This window comes from Eupeodes corollae, chromosome 1 (assembly GCF_945859685.1).
Source record: "Eupeodes corollae chromosome 1, idEupCoro1.1, whole genome shotgun sequence".
Taxonomy (NCBI): Eukaryota; Metazoa; Arthropoda; class Insecta; order Diptera; family Syrphidae; genus Eupeodes; species Eupeodes corollae.
The window spans coordinates 273,391,628-273,405,518 of record NC_079147.1 but is presented as its reverse complement, the minus strand read 5'-3'; the positions used below and the strand labels follow the sequence as shown (position 1 = coordinate 273,405,518).

Here is a 13,891-nt window from a genome sequence, read left to right as displayed (position 1 = left end):
TCGATTTTTTTCAAAATTTTACTGAATGTTGGCAACAATATTTTTTGAAAGATAAAAGTAAATTAAAGCTAATATCTCAAAGTTTTTAAAAGATATTTGAGTCGAAAATCAATTTTTACCAACTTTGATACATTTTTTTTTAGGTTTTTATTTTTTGTAGAAAAACTGTCAATTCGATATTTCTCAATATTTTTCAGAATGTTGAAAACAATATTTATCATAAGATAAAATAGGTTTGAAGCCTAAATTTCAAGTTTTTTAAAAGATATTTGAATCGATATTTACTTTTTACCAACTTTGAGTAATGTTTTTTTTTGGTTTTTATTTTTAATAAAAAAAAACTGTCAATTAGGTTCGAATCGTAAAATTTTTGAGGTGGCGAATTTTTTCAGTTTTTTTTTATTTATAAAAAAAACCGCTAAATGGATTTTTTTTAAAATATACTTCTTTGATATCACGTTACAATATATTATATAAAATTAAATTCAAGTCTCTAGCGTTTTTGGTTCGTAAGATATTTGGGGTTAACCAAAATTTTCACCTTTTTTCAAACTACTATGGTAAAAATGCCACCCACGCAATTTTCATGAGAGCCCTTTCTGCATCTTTCTTCCTTATTATCTGTATAACAAATATCGATATCTCTTCTGGTTCTTGAGCTATGGACGACGAAAAAACGTCGCGTCCATACGGACGTACGGACGGGCGAGCGTACGTCTACACGCACGCACAGACATTTTTCTAAAAATCTTTTATTTCGACTCTAGGGACCTTGAAACGTCAAAAATGGAAACCCGAACGTTCTATTTTTTAATCGGATATGGTCAAGAAATTTCAATTTTTTTGATTTTACAGATGGAAACGATAACTACAACTTCCAATAGTATTTAAAAAAAATTTTATTTAAAATTACAATTTTTTTGATAATCCCAAATATTCAGATTTTCGTTCGTGGAAAATTCATTACATGAAATTTTGTCAGAATTTTGTCATTTAGAACTCGAAAATGATCGACCTATAGGGAACTTCGATCTTAGCTGGTTAACCCCGCTGTATTTATGTTTATTTTCCTTTTTGGATAGTTTTTTAAAAGATACATTTTTCCATAACAAAGGCAAAAAAGTTCCGTGAACAAGTAAAATCAATAAGCTTTTAATTTAAATTTAACAGCCCTTGATATACGCTTTTTCTTTCTTAATCTTATTTTTTACAATGTGCTCCAACAAGAATATTCAGAAGAAAAAAGCGCTATCATTTTTGAAGCTTATAAATAAATGTAACCATTCCATTTCAAGGTTAGTTAAGGGGTTCAATGAGATAATAATGGTCATATACTGTTCTGGCATTCTTTAGAGATAAATTAAAAATTGAAATAATATTACAATGTTTATAATTCATTGTTTAAGTGCAATCTGTTGCAGTTCGTTGAAGCTGCTGGTAATAATATATTTTATATGGAGTAAATAAAAACAAAAACAAATAAAAATTGTTGTTTTAAAAAGAAGTTCAATATATAAATACGCTCCTCGTAAGATTTTTTCAAATAATTTTTGATTTATTCGTTTTATGACTTTCATAGAAAAAAATTTAAAAAATGAAAAAGTGGTTTCCGATAAACAAAATTAAAGATCTTACAGATTATAAAAATGCAAATTTGAATATTGAAAAATCATGCTCGTTTTTTAGCCATCAATATTCTTATTTATTGAGAGATATTTATTTAAGTTTACGAACATTTTTCAATAACAAAAGATAATACATTGTAAATATAACTTTCTTTCTTTCAGATCATTGAACTTCAATAAAATCTTCTATCTTCAACTTTACCACACTCGCATAAAAAATAAGAAAAGGAAAATTATACAAAAATATCGATGAATTGAATATTTGAATAATAAACAAATAAGAAAACATTCAACATCTCAGGAAGCAATAGAATACATAAAATTCTTTATCATACTAAAAATAAATATAGTTAACTTAAAAGCACTTAATTATATTTAATTACATAGTAACACTTATCTATGAAAATTAATAATTATAATAGTAAAAATAATAAAAAGTAATATTAAAATTAAAAATATAATATGACGCCAGAAAAGACGTTTTGGGCCTATTGGAATCATTTAATCATGAGCAATATGACATATTTTTGTAAGTGGATGTCGTTAAAAAATTTAAGTGGCTGTAGAACAGTTTTATTTTTGTTTGTATTGATAGAAATTTAATTAGATTTTGTAACAATTAGAAGCAAACATTTCAAAATATGTAATAACTTCCAATTATCATAAAAATCAAAAATCATAAATTATGAATGGTTTTGGTTTTTTAAAACATGCTTTTACTTTTAAGCGAAACTATAAACTATATTCGATGTTAAGTTTTTTCCCTAATGATGTTAACAATTTTTTAAAAAAGTTTGAGCAAATATTTATTTTTCAAACCTACAAAAAGAAAAAAAGTGTGTAAAATACAAATATTTAATTAATTTTTTAATTCAAAGATAAAACTTACTTAAAAATAAACAAAAAATACTTTTTGAGGAAAACCTTTAGAACATATATTTTAAAACTTAAAGATCTCATTTTGAAAATGTCAAAGTTATTTTTTGCATTAAAAATGCATGTTTAAATCAAATATTGTTGAAGGTGTTTTTGAACTTTTATATATTTGCTTCAAAACACAATAATCTAATTTACTTTTTTTCAGTTGACGAAATCGATGGATATTTGAATTATTTTGGAGGGACTGCAGGAGCATTAACATTAACAGGAATCGCAGCTGCATCTGTATATTATTTTGCTTCTCGTCCTATTCCAGAAAAACCGTTAGTGCCTCTTCATAAGCAATCGCCAATTCTTGAGGTAAGTTCGTAGATTTGTTTTCTTGGAAGATATTAACTAACAAAATAAGACAGAGTCCAAAAATTATATATTTTTGTTAGACATTGGACATAAATAATTAAATTTTCACACTCATTTATCAAAGCTTGTATATAGACAGCGTGAATATTTTGTATGAGGAATCATAAATCAAAAACAAAATGTGTTAAATGATCTTTATTAGCATTTCAAAAAATTCGTATAGAACTCATCACCGTCGAACATAATTCTAATTAATTGCAAATAACATTTCCTTAGAGACTATTTTACCATTTTCAAATTTTAGATTAAAATTTTAACAATAATTTATATTGGATTTAATCGAAGAAATATTCTAAAAGTTTTTATCTCAACAAAAAGTCAATTAGAAACAATTATCTCAACGACTCATTAATATTTTAGAGACAGCTTTTTAGTTTTTATAATCAGGTGTTTTAGGGGAAGGTTCGAATATTTTGCTTAAGGTCTTCTAGGCAGCTGACATAAGATAATTTTACTAAATTAAATCTAAAACTATGTTTTTACTGACTTAATTGATAAATTACGATGCAACTACTTCCAACAAAAACAAACTTGCATGTTAATGATTTATAAAATTACTTTTAATAAATATAAAAATACATTTTTTTTACTTTTTTATAGTTTGGTTAAATTGTTATGGTGATATAAAGTAAAAATAAATATTTACTGCTTTAAAAATTGCATTCAATGTGAGGAAATATAGATTAAAGCTAAATAATAATAATGACCAAAAAATAACTTTAGCTTGTTTTAAGTGAATAAGCAATTTCGAAAAGGGCACATGTCGGATATTTTGTCAAAAACGTTTTTTTTATACCAATGTGACGTAAATGCTTTTCTACACCAATAAAGATCGAAAACAGCAGATCTCTGGTATTAATTCTATCTTAAAGCTAGACAAAAATTCATAAAACTAGCGTAATTATCCATAACTTATAACTAACTTAATGATCCCATACGGACACTAAGTTAAACAATAATACTAAATACTAATGCCTTTCGGCCCTAAGATCTATTTTACTTTAATTTGAATTTTATTTATTTTGTATTTATTAGAAAATTTTATAAAAAAAAAACTAATATCAAGATCCTTTTTTATTTTTACTTAAAAATTACTTAAAATAAGGTCCTTAATATAAAACTTAAAGCTAACTTAAACTACCTATAAACTACTTAAAACTAGAACAACCACAGCAGCAAATCTAACGTTTTTTGTTTTTATATTTTATTGTCTTTTTTTGTATGTTTTTTTTGTTTTTTTTTTTATTTTTTTTTAAATTTTCTTGTTTTGTTTTTATTTTTTAATTTTTTTTTGTATTTTTTAATTTTATTTTGTATTTTTTTTTGTGCCACCATGCCTATTCTACTTAAAACTAAACCCTAAAACTATAAAACAAGTATGTAAGCCGGCCAAGGCTTAAAGTCCCATTTCGACTACCCACTATCAAGTGCCGATTGAAGCCACTAAAACTGGTTCTCCTGCTTCACCCTATCAGTTCGGTCCCGTTCGGACACAGCCCTACCGAACCGAAGACGCTCTGCTCCGGAACTGGCAATCTATCCTGTATCAGACCGCAATTGTCTAAAAAGAGGAATGCCTCTGGTGGAATAAAGCCACTCAAGCGTGCAATTTCAAAATACTCGTCGTTCGGATAGAACGCTCCGAAAATTAAATTGTTGGTCGAAGACATAGTTCTTGCAATGTGACCTCGAACGAATTTTATCCCGAAATTGTCAATTCTGTTGATTCGAGCCTCGTTGTATAGGACCTCGTTGAAATAGTAATGCACATAAGAAGACTCGGATGTTCGAAATAAGCCGGTACAGCGTCGTAAACACTGCCGCTCAAACACCCGAAACTTCTCCATCTGGGAAGGGGCAACGTTGAACCACACAGGACAACCATAAACGATTATTGGCCGTATGAGGGCCATGTAGCAAATTACCTTCACTCTGGGGTCAAGCCGACTGCTAAAAAACAGCAGTTTCGTCAGAGCGAAGACTTAATGGCCCTGGTCAGAGCAGCATTTATATGTCTGTCGAAATATAAATATTGATCTAACCAGATACCGAGGTACTTTACTACACTTTTGCTTGCCAATGGCTGCCCGTGAAGATCAATGATCACTATCTTGCTTGGCCCTAGCCAACGGAGTCCGGAACAGAATTGTCTCCGATTCCTGGACATTTATTGTCAGTTTCCAGTCTTCACAATATCGCTGAATCTTGTCGAAATCACGCTGCAAGATTGCCTTTGTAAGACTACTTATCAGATCGCTGAAGAGAATCGGCGAATTCACCGCTCCCTGTTGAAGACAATTTTTAATCGAGAATGTTGTGGTAGAAGTTACATTGCCACTTTTGACAACAAACTTTCTACGGTTAAGCATATCATAAAGTATATACAACAATGGCTTGCTTATGCCAATTCTGCTCAGTTTTAGGTAAAGACCCTCTAACCATACGGTGTCAAAGGACCATCTTTCAGAATAAATATTTTCTCGCAACCGGAGGGAAAAGTGAAGAGATTTTAATACCTTGGAATATCGTCTCTATCGAAGGCAGAATCGAACAAGGCGCCACCTGCTCCATCGGCAAAGTAAAAGCGGCGTTCAGTATGCTGTCAAAAAATTTGGAGGAATAACTCTATTAGCTTAAAAACAAAGCTAAGCTATAACTGTTTCGCACAAATACCGAATCTTTGCTTCTTTATGGGTGCAGCACTTGAACGTTACTTCAGCCATAACGAGAAAGCTGCAAACCTTCGCGAATAGATGTCTTCGTAACATCCTAAGGATTATCTTTCCAAAACCTTATTTCAAATGAGGTCTTTCATAGAAGGACAGGTCAGGAATCTATAGAATCTATAATACGAAGACGTAAGTGGGAATGCATTGGACATACGCTTCGAAAAGGAAACGACTACATTGCAGGCTAAGCAATGCAGTGGAATCCGCTCTCACAAGAAGGAAGGAGAGCTGGACGGCCGAGAAGCATATGGTGCAGAACAGTCGATGTGGAATCAGCGTCACTAGGCAGGAGTTGGAAGGAGCTGATACAAATCTCCGGAAACCGTACACAATGGCGCGTAGACGTAGTAAAGGCTCAATGTCCCTTAAGGGGTCCACAACGGACTTAACAGGTCTGAGGACCTAAGTAAGTAAGTAAGTATGCTTTTAAACCTCTTCGGGATAAAAATTCTCATTTTCAAGAGAATCAAACATCTATATATGTACTGACAATTGGAAAAGTAATCCTGTCGAATGAAAACTTGCAAAGACATCATTAGTAGTAGTTATTACAAATTTTCAAAACCAAAACTATAAGAGTTATTTAATATTGCGCTAAATTGATAAAAAGTATGATATTTATAGGCAAAATCTGAATCAACATTCAATCGATCTTTCGCTATCGTTTGAAAATACAATCGATGAATCAACTTAGTCTATTATTACAACCATAAATGATTCAAGTGTCACCTACTCAGTAAACATAGGCATTTGTTACAAGTGCAGATGGTATGGTGACGCTTGTAGAAAAACAGAGAAATATCTTGTAAATGGTTGAAACTATTTAGGAAAACTAACAACTCAGCCTTGAAATATCTTTATCTGCAGGCGAATAATACTTATAAAAACCCATGCCTCTATAAAAAACAACAATTTGTGCAAAAAATAGCTCTTAATATGATTCAATACAGGGATGCTAAATAATTCTGGAAAAATGTACGAATTTTAGGTTACCGAAACAGATCGAATGTTTTTCCAACTTTCGAAAAACTTACAAAAGTAGATCCTAACCAATCTTACATATGTTTTGGGTAACCTTTAATTTGCATCGAAGAACTACACTCTCCGTTCTTAATACCAGAACTACTTAGAAAAAATAAAAAACAATAAGGCTTCGGGTTTAGATGACATCCAAGCCGAGTTTTGAAAAATGCCAGCTCACAATTTTTAGAAGATATATTGTTCTTACTTAACCGAGTGTTCAACAACGAAGAAATACCAAAGAATTTAAAAGAGTCATCCATTTAAGCGATCTATAAAAAAGGAGATCCTAATCTCCCCAAAAACTACAGGTTTTCAATTCATTACGAAAACTGTTTACTCAGATGCTATATCTTAGACTTGTACCTTGGGTTAAAACAAACATCAAAATAAGTTGTTTTCAAGCTGGGTTTCGATTTCGAGCTAACCTCTCTACAATTGCTCAAATTTTTACTCTAGCTAATGTCGCTAAACGTTTTTTGGATAAGAAAACTAATGTCTATGCTTTTTTTGATACTATAGACAGAAAACTAAAAATTTGTAAACTAGCAGGTGTTGGATTATCAACACAATTTTTAAGAATATATGAGAAACTCCTTTTAAATACAACAGCGATAGTTTCTTATAGTAGAATCTCTTCGCAGCAATTTAAGAACGAAGTCGGTGTTCCGCAAGGTTGCATTTTGAGTCCTTTACTCTTCTTGCTTTTTATTAACGACATTGGAGACAGTGTTCCAGGGGGTGTATATTATGGTGATTTGCTTATTAAGGTGCTATTATATGCGGATCACCTTGTCATTCTTACTTATAATCCGGTAGCTCTACAACTGCAAATTAAGAAACTTAACCAGTATTGTAACTCTTGGGATTTTCAAATAAATATATCTCATTCGAAGATTATGGTTTTTGATCTCATGTCAGAAATAACAGTTCTTGAAACCTTAATGGGGAAAGAATAGTGTGTATGGTTACGAAGTATGTGAAGACTTTGAAGTTATCATGAGATATTTCTTCAAACGTGTATTTAAGGTCCTTTTAAACACACCTTATTATGCAATTTATGTCGAATCTGGACTACCTCCAATTTTCTTAAAAAACTTTAAGACAAATGCAGGCTATATTGTCCAAGTTTTAAAGATATGTGATAATAATCTTCAAAGAAAAGTACTCATGATTGCACTTCAGCGTTGTTACACGCCGTTCAAAGATTGAATTTAGCCTTGAATAACATTTCAAAATTCTCTGAACCGTGCTTAAGATTCCATGTCAAGAACGATGTACAGCAAACTGAATAATTTTTTGGCGGAAGCTAATTGTTTTCGAAAAGAATTCACAGTTAACGAAGTGAGTTTAATATTTAAGATGCGAACTGAAATGCTAGAGCTAAATAACAGACCTCATAGGGTTGATATAAATCATAATTGTAATCTTTGCAACCTTAATCAAATCGAAAACGTTTATCACTTCCTAGCAAGATGTCCAATACTCCAAGAAATTCGACGTTTATTATATAAAAAGCTTTCTTTCTACAGAAGAGAGTTACTCAATTCTAAATGGTGAGTGTGGTTGGAAAGTTCCTATCCGGTTTGTTACTGTTACGGTTTGTAAATTGTAATGTAATAATTTTACATATAATCGGCAGACAGCTCTTAAGCATTGTTCGTAAATCTTTTATATTAAAACTTTTATACTTTATATGTTGAAAAAATAAAGATAATAAATACTTACTTACTTACTTAAGGTGGCGCTACAGTCCGGGGTGAACCTGGGCCTCAACCAACATGTGTCTCCAGCCAGCTCGGTCCCTAGCTAGCTGTCTCATGTTCCGCACGCCAAGTTGGTTGAGGTCCTCTCCCACCTGGGTTCGCCACCTGAGTCGCGGTCTTCCTCTACTGCGCCATCCCTCGGGATTTGTTTTGAGCGTTGATGTCCATTCGCTTTACATGACCTAGCCATCTTAGCCGTTGGACTTTAATTCAGGGCCGAAAATCATCTGACGAATTTTTCTCTCGAAGCATCGTAAGACGTTCTCATCTTTCTTTGACAGGATCCAGGCCTAAGCGACATAAATGAGAACTTCTAAGTCCAAAGAAGCAGCGATTTGCAAGCGTTATTCTTCATTTGATTTCAGCGCTAGTGTCTTTGTCTGTGTTAATAGCGGTGCCTAGGAAGACAAAGTCCCTAACTACCTCAAAGTTATAGCTGTCCAACGTCCATGGTGTCCTTATTTGATTGGAGCGTATGCTTGGTATCGTTCCATTGACCACCTAACCCATCTTTTTTGCTTCCGTCACAATGCTCAACAACGTTCCACTGACATCACGCTTAGATCTTCCAATTATGTCATATTATCGGCGTATCCAAGTAATTGGATGGACCCTTGGAAGATTGTGCCTATAGTGGTGTCGGTTGAGTTTTGAACAGTTCTTTCCAGAACGATGTTGAAGAAGTCGCATGACAGTGCATCGCCTTGTCTAAAACCTTTTTTGACACCAAATGCATCGGTGAGATCTATTCCGACCTTGATAGAGCAGCGTGCATTCTCCATCGTCATCCTGCACAAACGTATAAGTTTGACAGGGATGCCAAAACTAGAGATTGCTCTGTAGAGCTCTTCCCTATGGATGTTGTCATATGCGGCTTTAAAATCAATAAAGAGATGGTGGGTATCTGTTTGAAGTTCCTGGGTTTTTTCCAAGATCTGCCGTAGTGTGAATATTTGGTCGATAGTGGACTTTCCTGGTCTGAAGTCACACTGATAAGGCCCATTCAGGTTGTTGACGAATGGCTTCACACGTTCACATAATACGGTAGAGAGGATCTTATGCGCAATGTTAAGGAGACTGATGCCTCTGTAGTTGGCGCAATTTAGAGGATCTCCTTTCTTAGGTATCGGGCACACTATGCTGAGATTCCACTCATCGGGCATGCTTTCTTCCGACCATATTTTGCAGATGAGTTGGTGCATGCTCCCTACTAAGTCATCGTCTGCTGCTTCGAATAGTTCGGCAGCGATGCCGTCAGCTCCAGCAGCTTTGTTTGACTTAAGTTTAGGTATAGCTATCTTCACTTCGTCAAGGTCGGGTGGGCGGAATTGTTGATCTGCGTCGCCGAGGTTGAGTGGTTCTATCTCCCTTACAGCGGAATTCGGTTCGCCATCGCCGTTATATAATTTGGAAAAGTGATCTTTCCATATTCTCAGCATCCACTGCGGTTCTACTACGATGTTCCCCTGATCGTCTCTACAGGATTCGGTTCGTGGTTTGTATCCTTGGGATGTTTTTTTTTTTAACTTTTGGAAAAATTTACGAACCTCATTCGATCGCGCGCTTCTCATGCTCTCTTTTTCCAATCTAAGAAGCAGGTGTTCCTCTCTCCTTTTTTGCTCGTACAGCTCGTGAGCAGCTCCAGTCCTTTTGTGCAGCGCCGTTTTGTATGCCTGTTGTTTCGCTGCGTGCGCTTGCCGGCACTCGTTGTGAAAACAGGGGTTTCGCTGTGGTGGCAGTATGAAACCTAGCACTTCAGAGGCGGCATCTCTGATGGCTGCAAGGCAATGTTTCCACTGGTTTTCAATGCTTAATGCAGGCAGCATAGGACTCCTTAATAGGTTATTAGAGACTCGATCGGAAAAGGACATGACAGTCTCTTGCGATCGTACCCGTCTAACGTCGAAACTTCTCACAGTACTTCCTTGTTTTGGCTTGGATCTGGATATCCGTAGCCGTACCTTGTCTACAACGAGGTAGTGGTCCGAGTCAATGTCAGAAGTGTCGTTCGTCGATCGCAATGTGGTCAATCTGGTTGACGGTTGATTGATCAGGAGATTTCCATTTCCCCTTGTGGGTATTGAGATGTGTCAACTGCATACTAGCTACCAGAACGTCTCGCCTCACAGCGAAATCGATCAGCCTGAATCCGTTTTTTTTCGTGTGGGCTGTATCTCCTGATTATGCCACCAAAGATGTCTTCTCTTTCTAGCTTGGCATTAAAATCTCCTAAGACAATTTTAATGTCATAGCCAGGGCACTGCTCATATGTCTTGTCCAAGAGCTCGAAGAATATGTCTTTGGTGTCTTCATCTTTCTTCTCTGTTGGGGCATGCGCGCATATTAGGCTTATGTTGGCGAATTTAGCCTTGATGCGGATTGTCGTGATGCGCTCGCTCACAGTGTTCCCTTTTCCAACTAAAAATCCATACCCAAATAGACGCTGTCTTTGTTCTCGGTAGCAGTCTTTTAGTTTGCGTTTGCCCGGTCCATCCCATCGCACTTCTTGGATGGCGGTAATATCTGCCTTGCAGCAGTTTAGGGCTTCCGCTAATTGCTCGGCTGCACGTAGTCTGTTAAGGGACCTTACATTCCACGTAAAGATCCGAAGTTCGTTGTCCTTATTTCTTGGCGTGGCTTCGCAACTAAAGGTATTTTTTACGTGGCCAGGAAGTCACTCCGACGGCACAACCCGCAACCTGGAGAGCCAGATTTTTAGTATAACTCCAAGGAAGCCCGATAAACCGCTCCTTACAGGCCTGGGCTCCGAATATGTCGAAGAAGCCCTATAAGGTGTTCACTAGTAGTTCAACTTTACTGGAACTGTAGACTCCACCGTTGATTCCTTCTCGAGAATTCATCTGCTGCCGCCTGGATAAGGAGAGGTGCCTTCGTGGAAACACCTCTCCCCCCTTCTCACGTTTGCTGCCCTCAACAACTTTCCATTGGGGTTAGAACCCAATCTCCAGTTGGGGTACTAGGCACCCGATGTTCACCGCGGGCAGGTGAGAGTAGGAGTTGATAGACTGAGTTGGGTTTTGAGAAAAACCTGTGGACGCTTGTGTCTATACTTGACATATCTACCATTTGAACACCAAAAAATAGGCATTGAATACGTGCAAAAAAAATATAAAAACATGCCCAAGCGACTGGACCCAGTTTTATCCAATCAAAGGTATCCAACGAAATATTAAAGTCAATGAAAGAGTAATTAAAAAATTAATATAAGTATGTAAAAAAAAAACAATATTAATGAAGTAAACGGTGATTTTTTAAGAGCTTGAGAACTTTAAAAAAAAAAAAAACGCATACAATTTGCAAAATCTCATCGATTCTTTATTTGAAACGTTAGATTGGTCCATGACATTTACTTTTTGAAGATAATTTCTTTAAATGTTGACCGCGGCTGCGTCTTAGGTGGTCCATTCGGAAAGTCCAATTTTGGGTAACTTTTTCGAGCATTGTTGTCTTCCAAAGCTGGAATAGTTGCTGGCTTATTTGTGTAGACTTTAGACTTGACGTAGCCCCACAAAAAATAGTCTAAAGGCGTCAAATCGCATGACCTTGGTGGCCAACATACCGGTCCATTCCTTGAGATGAATTGTTTGTTCCGAAGTTTTCCCTCAAAATGGCCATAGAATCGCGAGCTGTGTGGCATGTAGCGCCATCTTGTTGAAACCACATGTCAACCAAGTTCAGTTCTTCCATTTTTGGCAACAAAAAGTTTGTTAGCATTGAACGATAGCGATCGCCATTCACCGTAACGTTGAGTCCAACAGCATCTTTGAAAAAATACGGTCCAATGATTCCACCAGCGTACAAACCACACCAAACAGTTCATTTTTCGGGATGCATGGGCAGTTCTTCTTACGTAGCCGTTCAACCAGAAATGAGCCTCATCGCTGAACAATATTATGTAGACCATAAATCGGACGTAAAGTGCGAAACACATTTCGAACCGAACACTGATTTTGGTAATAAAATTCAATGATTTGCAAGCGTTGCTCGTTAGTAAGTCTATTCATGATGAAATGTCAAAGCATACTGAGCATCTTTCTGTTTGACACCATGTCTGAAATCCCGCGTGATCTGTCAAATACTAATGCATGAAAATCCTAACCTCAAAAAAATCACCCTTTATTATTTTTTGAGTTATCATATTCATTATTTATTTTATTTTGTTAATTTGCTATTTTAATTAAAAAATGTATGTATATTGAAATTATGAAATAAGAAATATGTTAAAGAGAAACTAGTTTTTAACTATTTTTAAATTTTGAATGAAAAATTAAGTGTTTTTAAGAAAGAAACAAAAAATACAGCACTCGCTGTATGTACGAGTATGTATAATTATTTGGTTTATCTGGATCTCACTTATTGATAAATATTTCAGAAACGCAAATACATAAGTCATTTCCTAATCCAATTCATTATTTTCCCCAAAGTCAAAGATGAATTCATGAATGAAGGAATGATTAAAAATATTAATTCTTTTTGTTTCGTTTTAAATTTACACGCAAACAAAAACATGTGTTTTCAAAAACGTGTAAATACGTACATAACAAACTTCTTACAAGGCCACACATACATTTTATTTAAAATTCTCTCTTCCGCCATAACAACATAGAATCTATTAGCAAAACATTACTTAAGCTTATATCATTATAGTAACAATTTCAGAATTAGATTTTTATCATCAAATCACCCTGTAAAGTTTTAAACTTCTGCGCGTTTTCAACAAGTTAATATATTTCAAAATCCCCAAGACATTAAATATTGCATAGTTCTCTCAGCATCACAGGTAAAAAAAAAAACAAAAATCAACAAACATATAAAAGATCTCTTTTATATACCTAACCTATAACTACCTGCCTTTAGCTTATTGACAGTTGAATTAATAAAGCTTCACATTCAATTAAAATCCGTGTGCACGAAATTGTTGAGCATTAATTTTTTTTATGATTTAGCTATACAAGTCGAGTATACATACTTGTAGCTCTAGGTACACCTCACGGGAGAGACAATTAATGAGAATTCAAGGAAGATCCCCCATAAAGCTCATCATCATCATTAGAGCATCATGGGTATTGGTTTGGTGGCGTATCTAGGAATCCGAAAATAGTCCTCTTCCTCTCGCGTGAGAAATTGGTCAGATGGTATTTGGTCGGCTCGTGGTTTTGATGGTCGGATCGGTCTTATGATTCGATGATTCGCCGAGCACAATCGAAAAATTCGAAATTTCTGTCAGTACGAATTCAACCGGCGCGAAATTTGTCTATCTTACTAAAAATACGGTACGAGCATAGTGTCCCATGTTAACGTAAAATTAAATTTATATACATATTAATTTTATTTTTTTTTAAATTTAATTGAATACATAAATAATTTTGTTGTTTTTTTTCGTTTTTTGGTTGAAGCGAATAATTAGGATTTTCATTCTTCGAAAACTGAT

The 13,891-nt window shown here is 34.7% G+C and overlaps 1 protein-coding gene across 5 annotated transcripts in view; it reads left to right on the top strand.

Annotated features, from left to right (window-relative positions):
* Positions 1-13,891, top strand: part of LOC129954156 (long-chain-fatty-acid--CoA ligase 1) — a 55,701-nt gene that overhangs the window by 5,924 nt on the left and 35,886 nt on the right. For 2 of the 5 annotated variants that reach the window (XM_056067875.1, XM_056067877.1), the window contains exons 2-3: positions 1,788-2,154; positions 2,710-2,864. In XM_056067875.1, the coding sequence (XP_055923850.1) occupies positions 2,088-2,154; positions 2,710-2,864 (222 nt within the window). In that variant the 5' untranslated portion in view covers positions 1,788-2,087. Of the gene's footprint in view, positions 1-1,434; positions 1,529-1,787; positions 2,155-2,709; positions 2,865-13,581; positions 13,760-13,891 lie in introns of those variants that run through there. The other 3 variants (XM_056067876.1, XM_056067880.1, XM_056067878.1) reach the window with 3 other exon arrangements.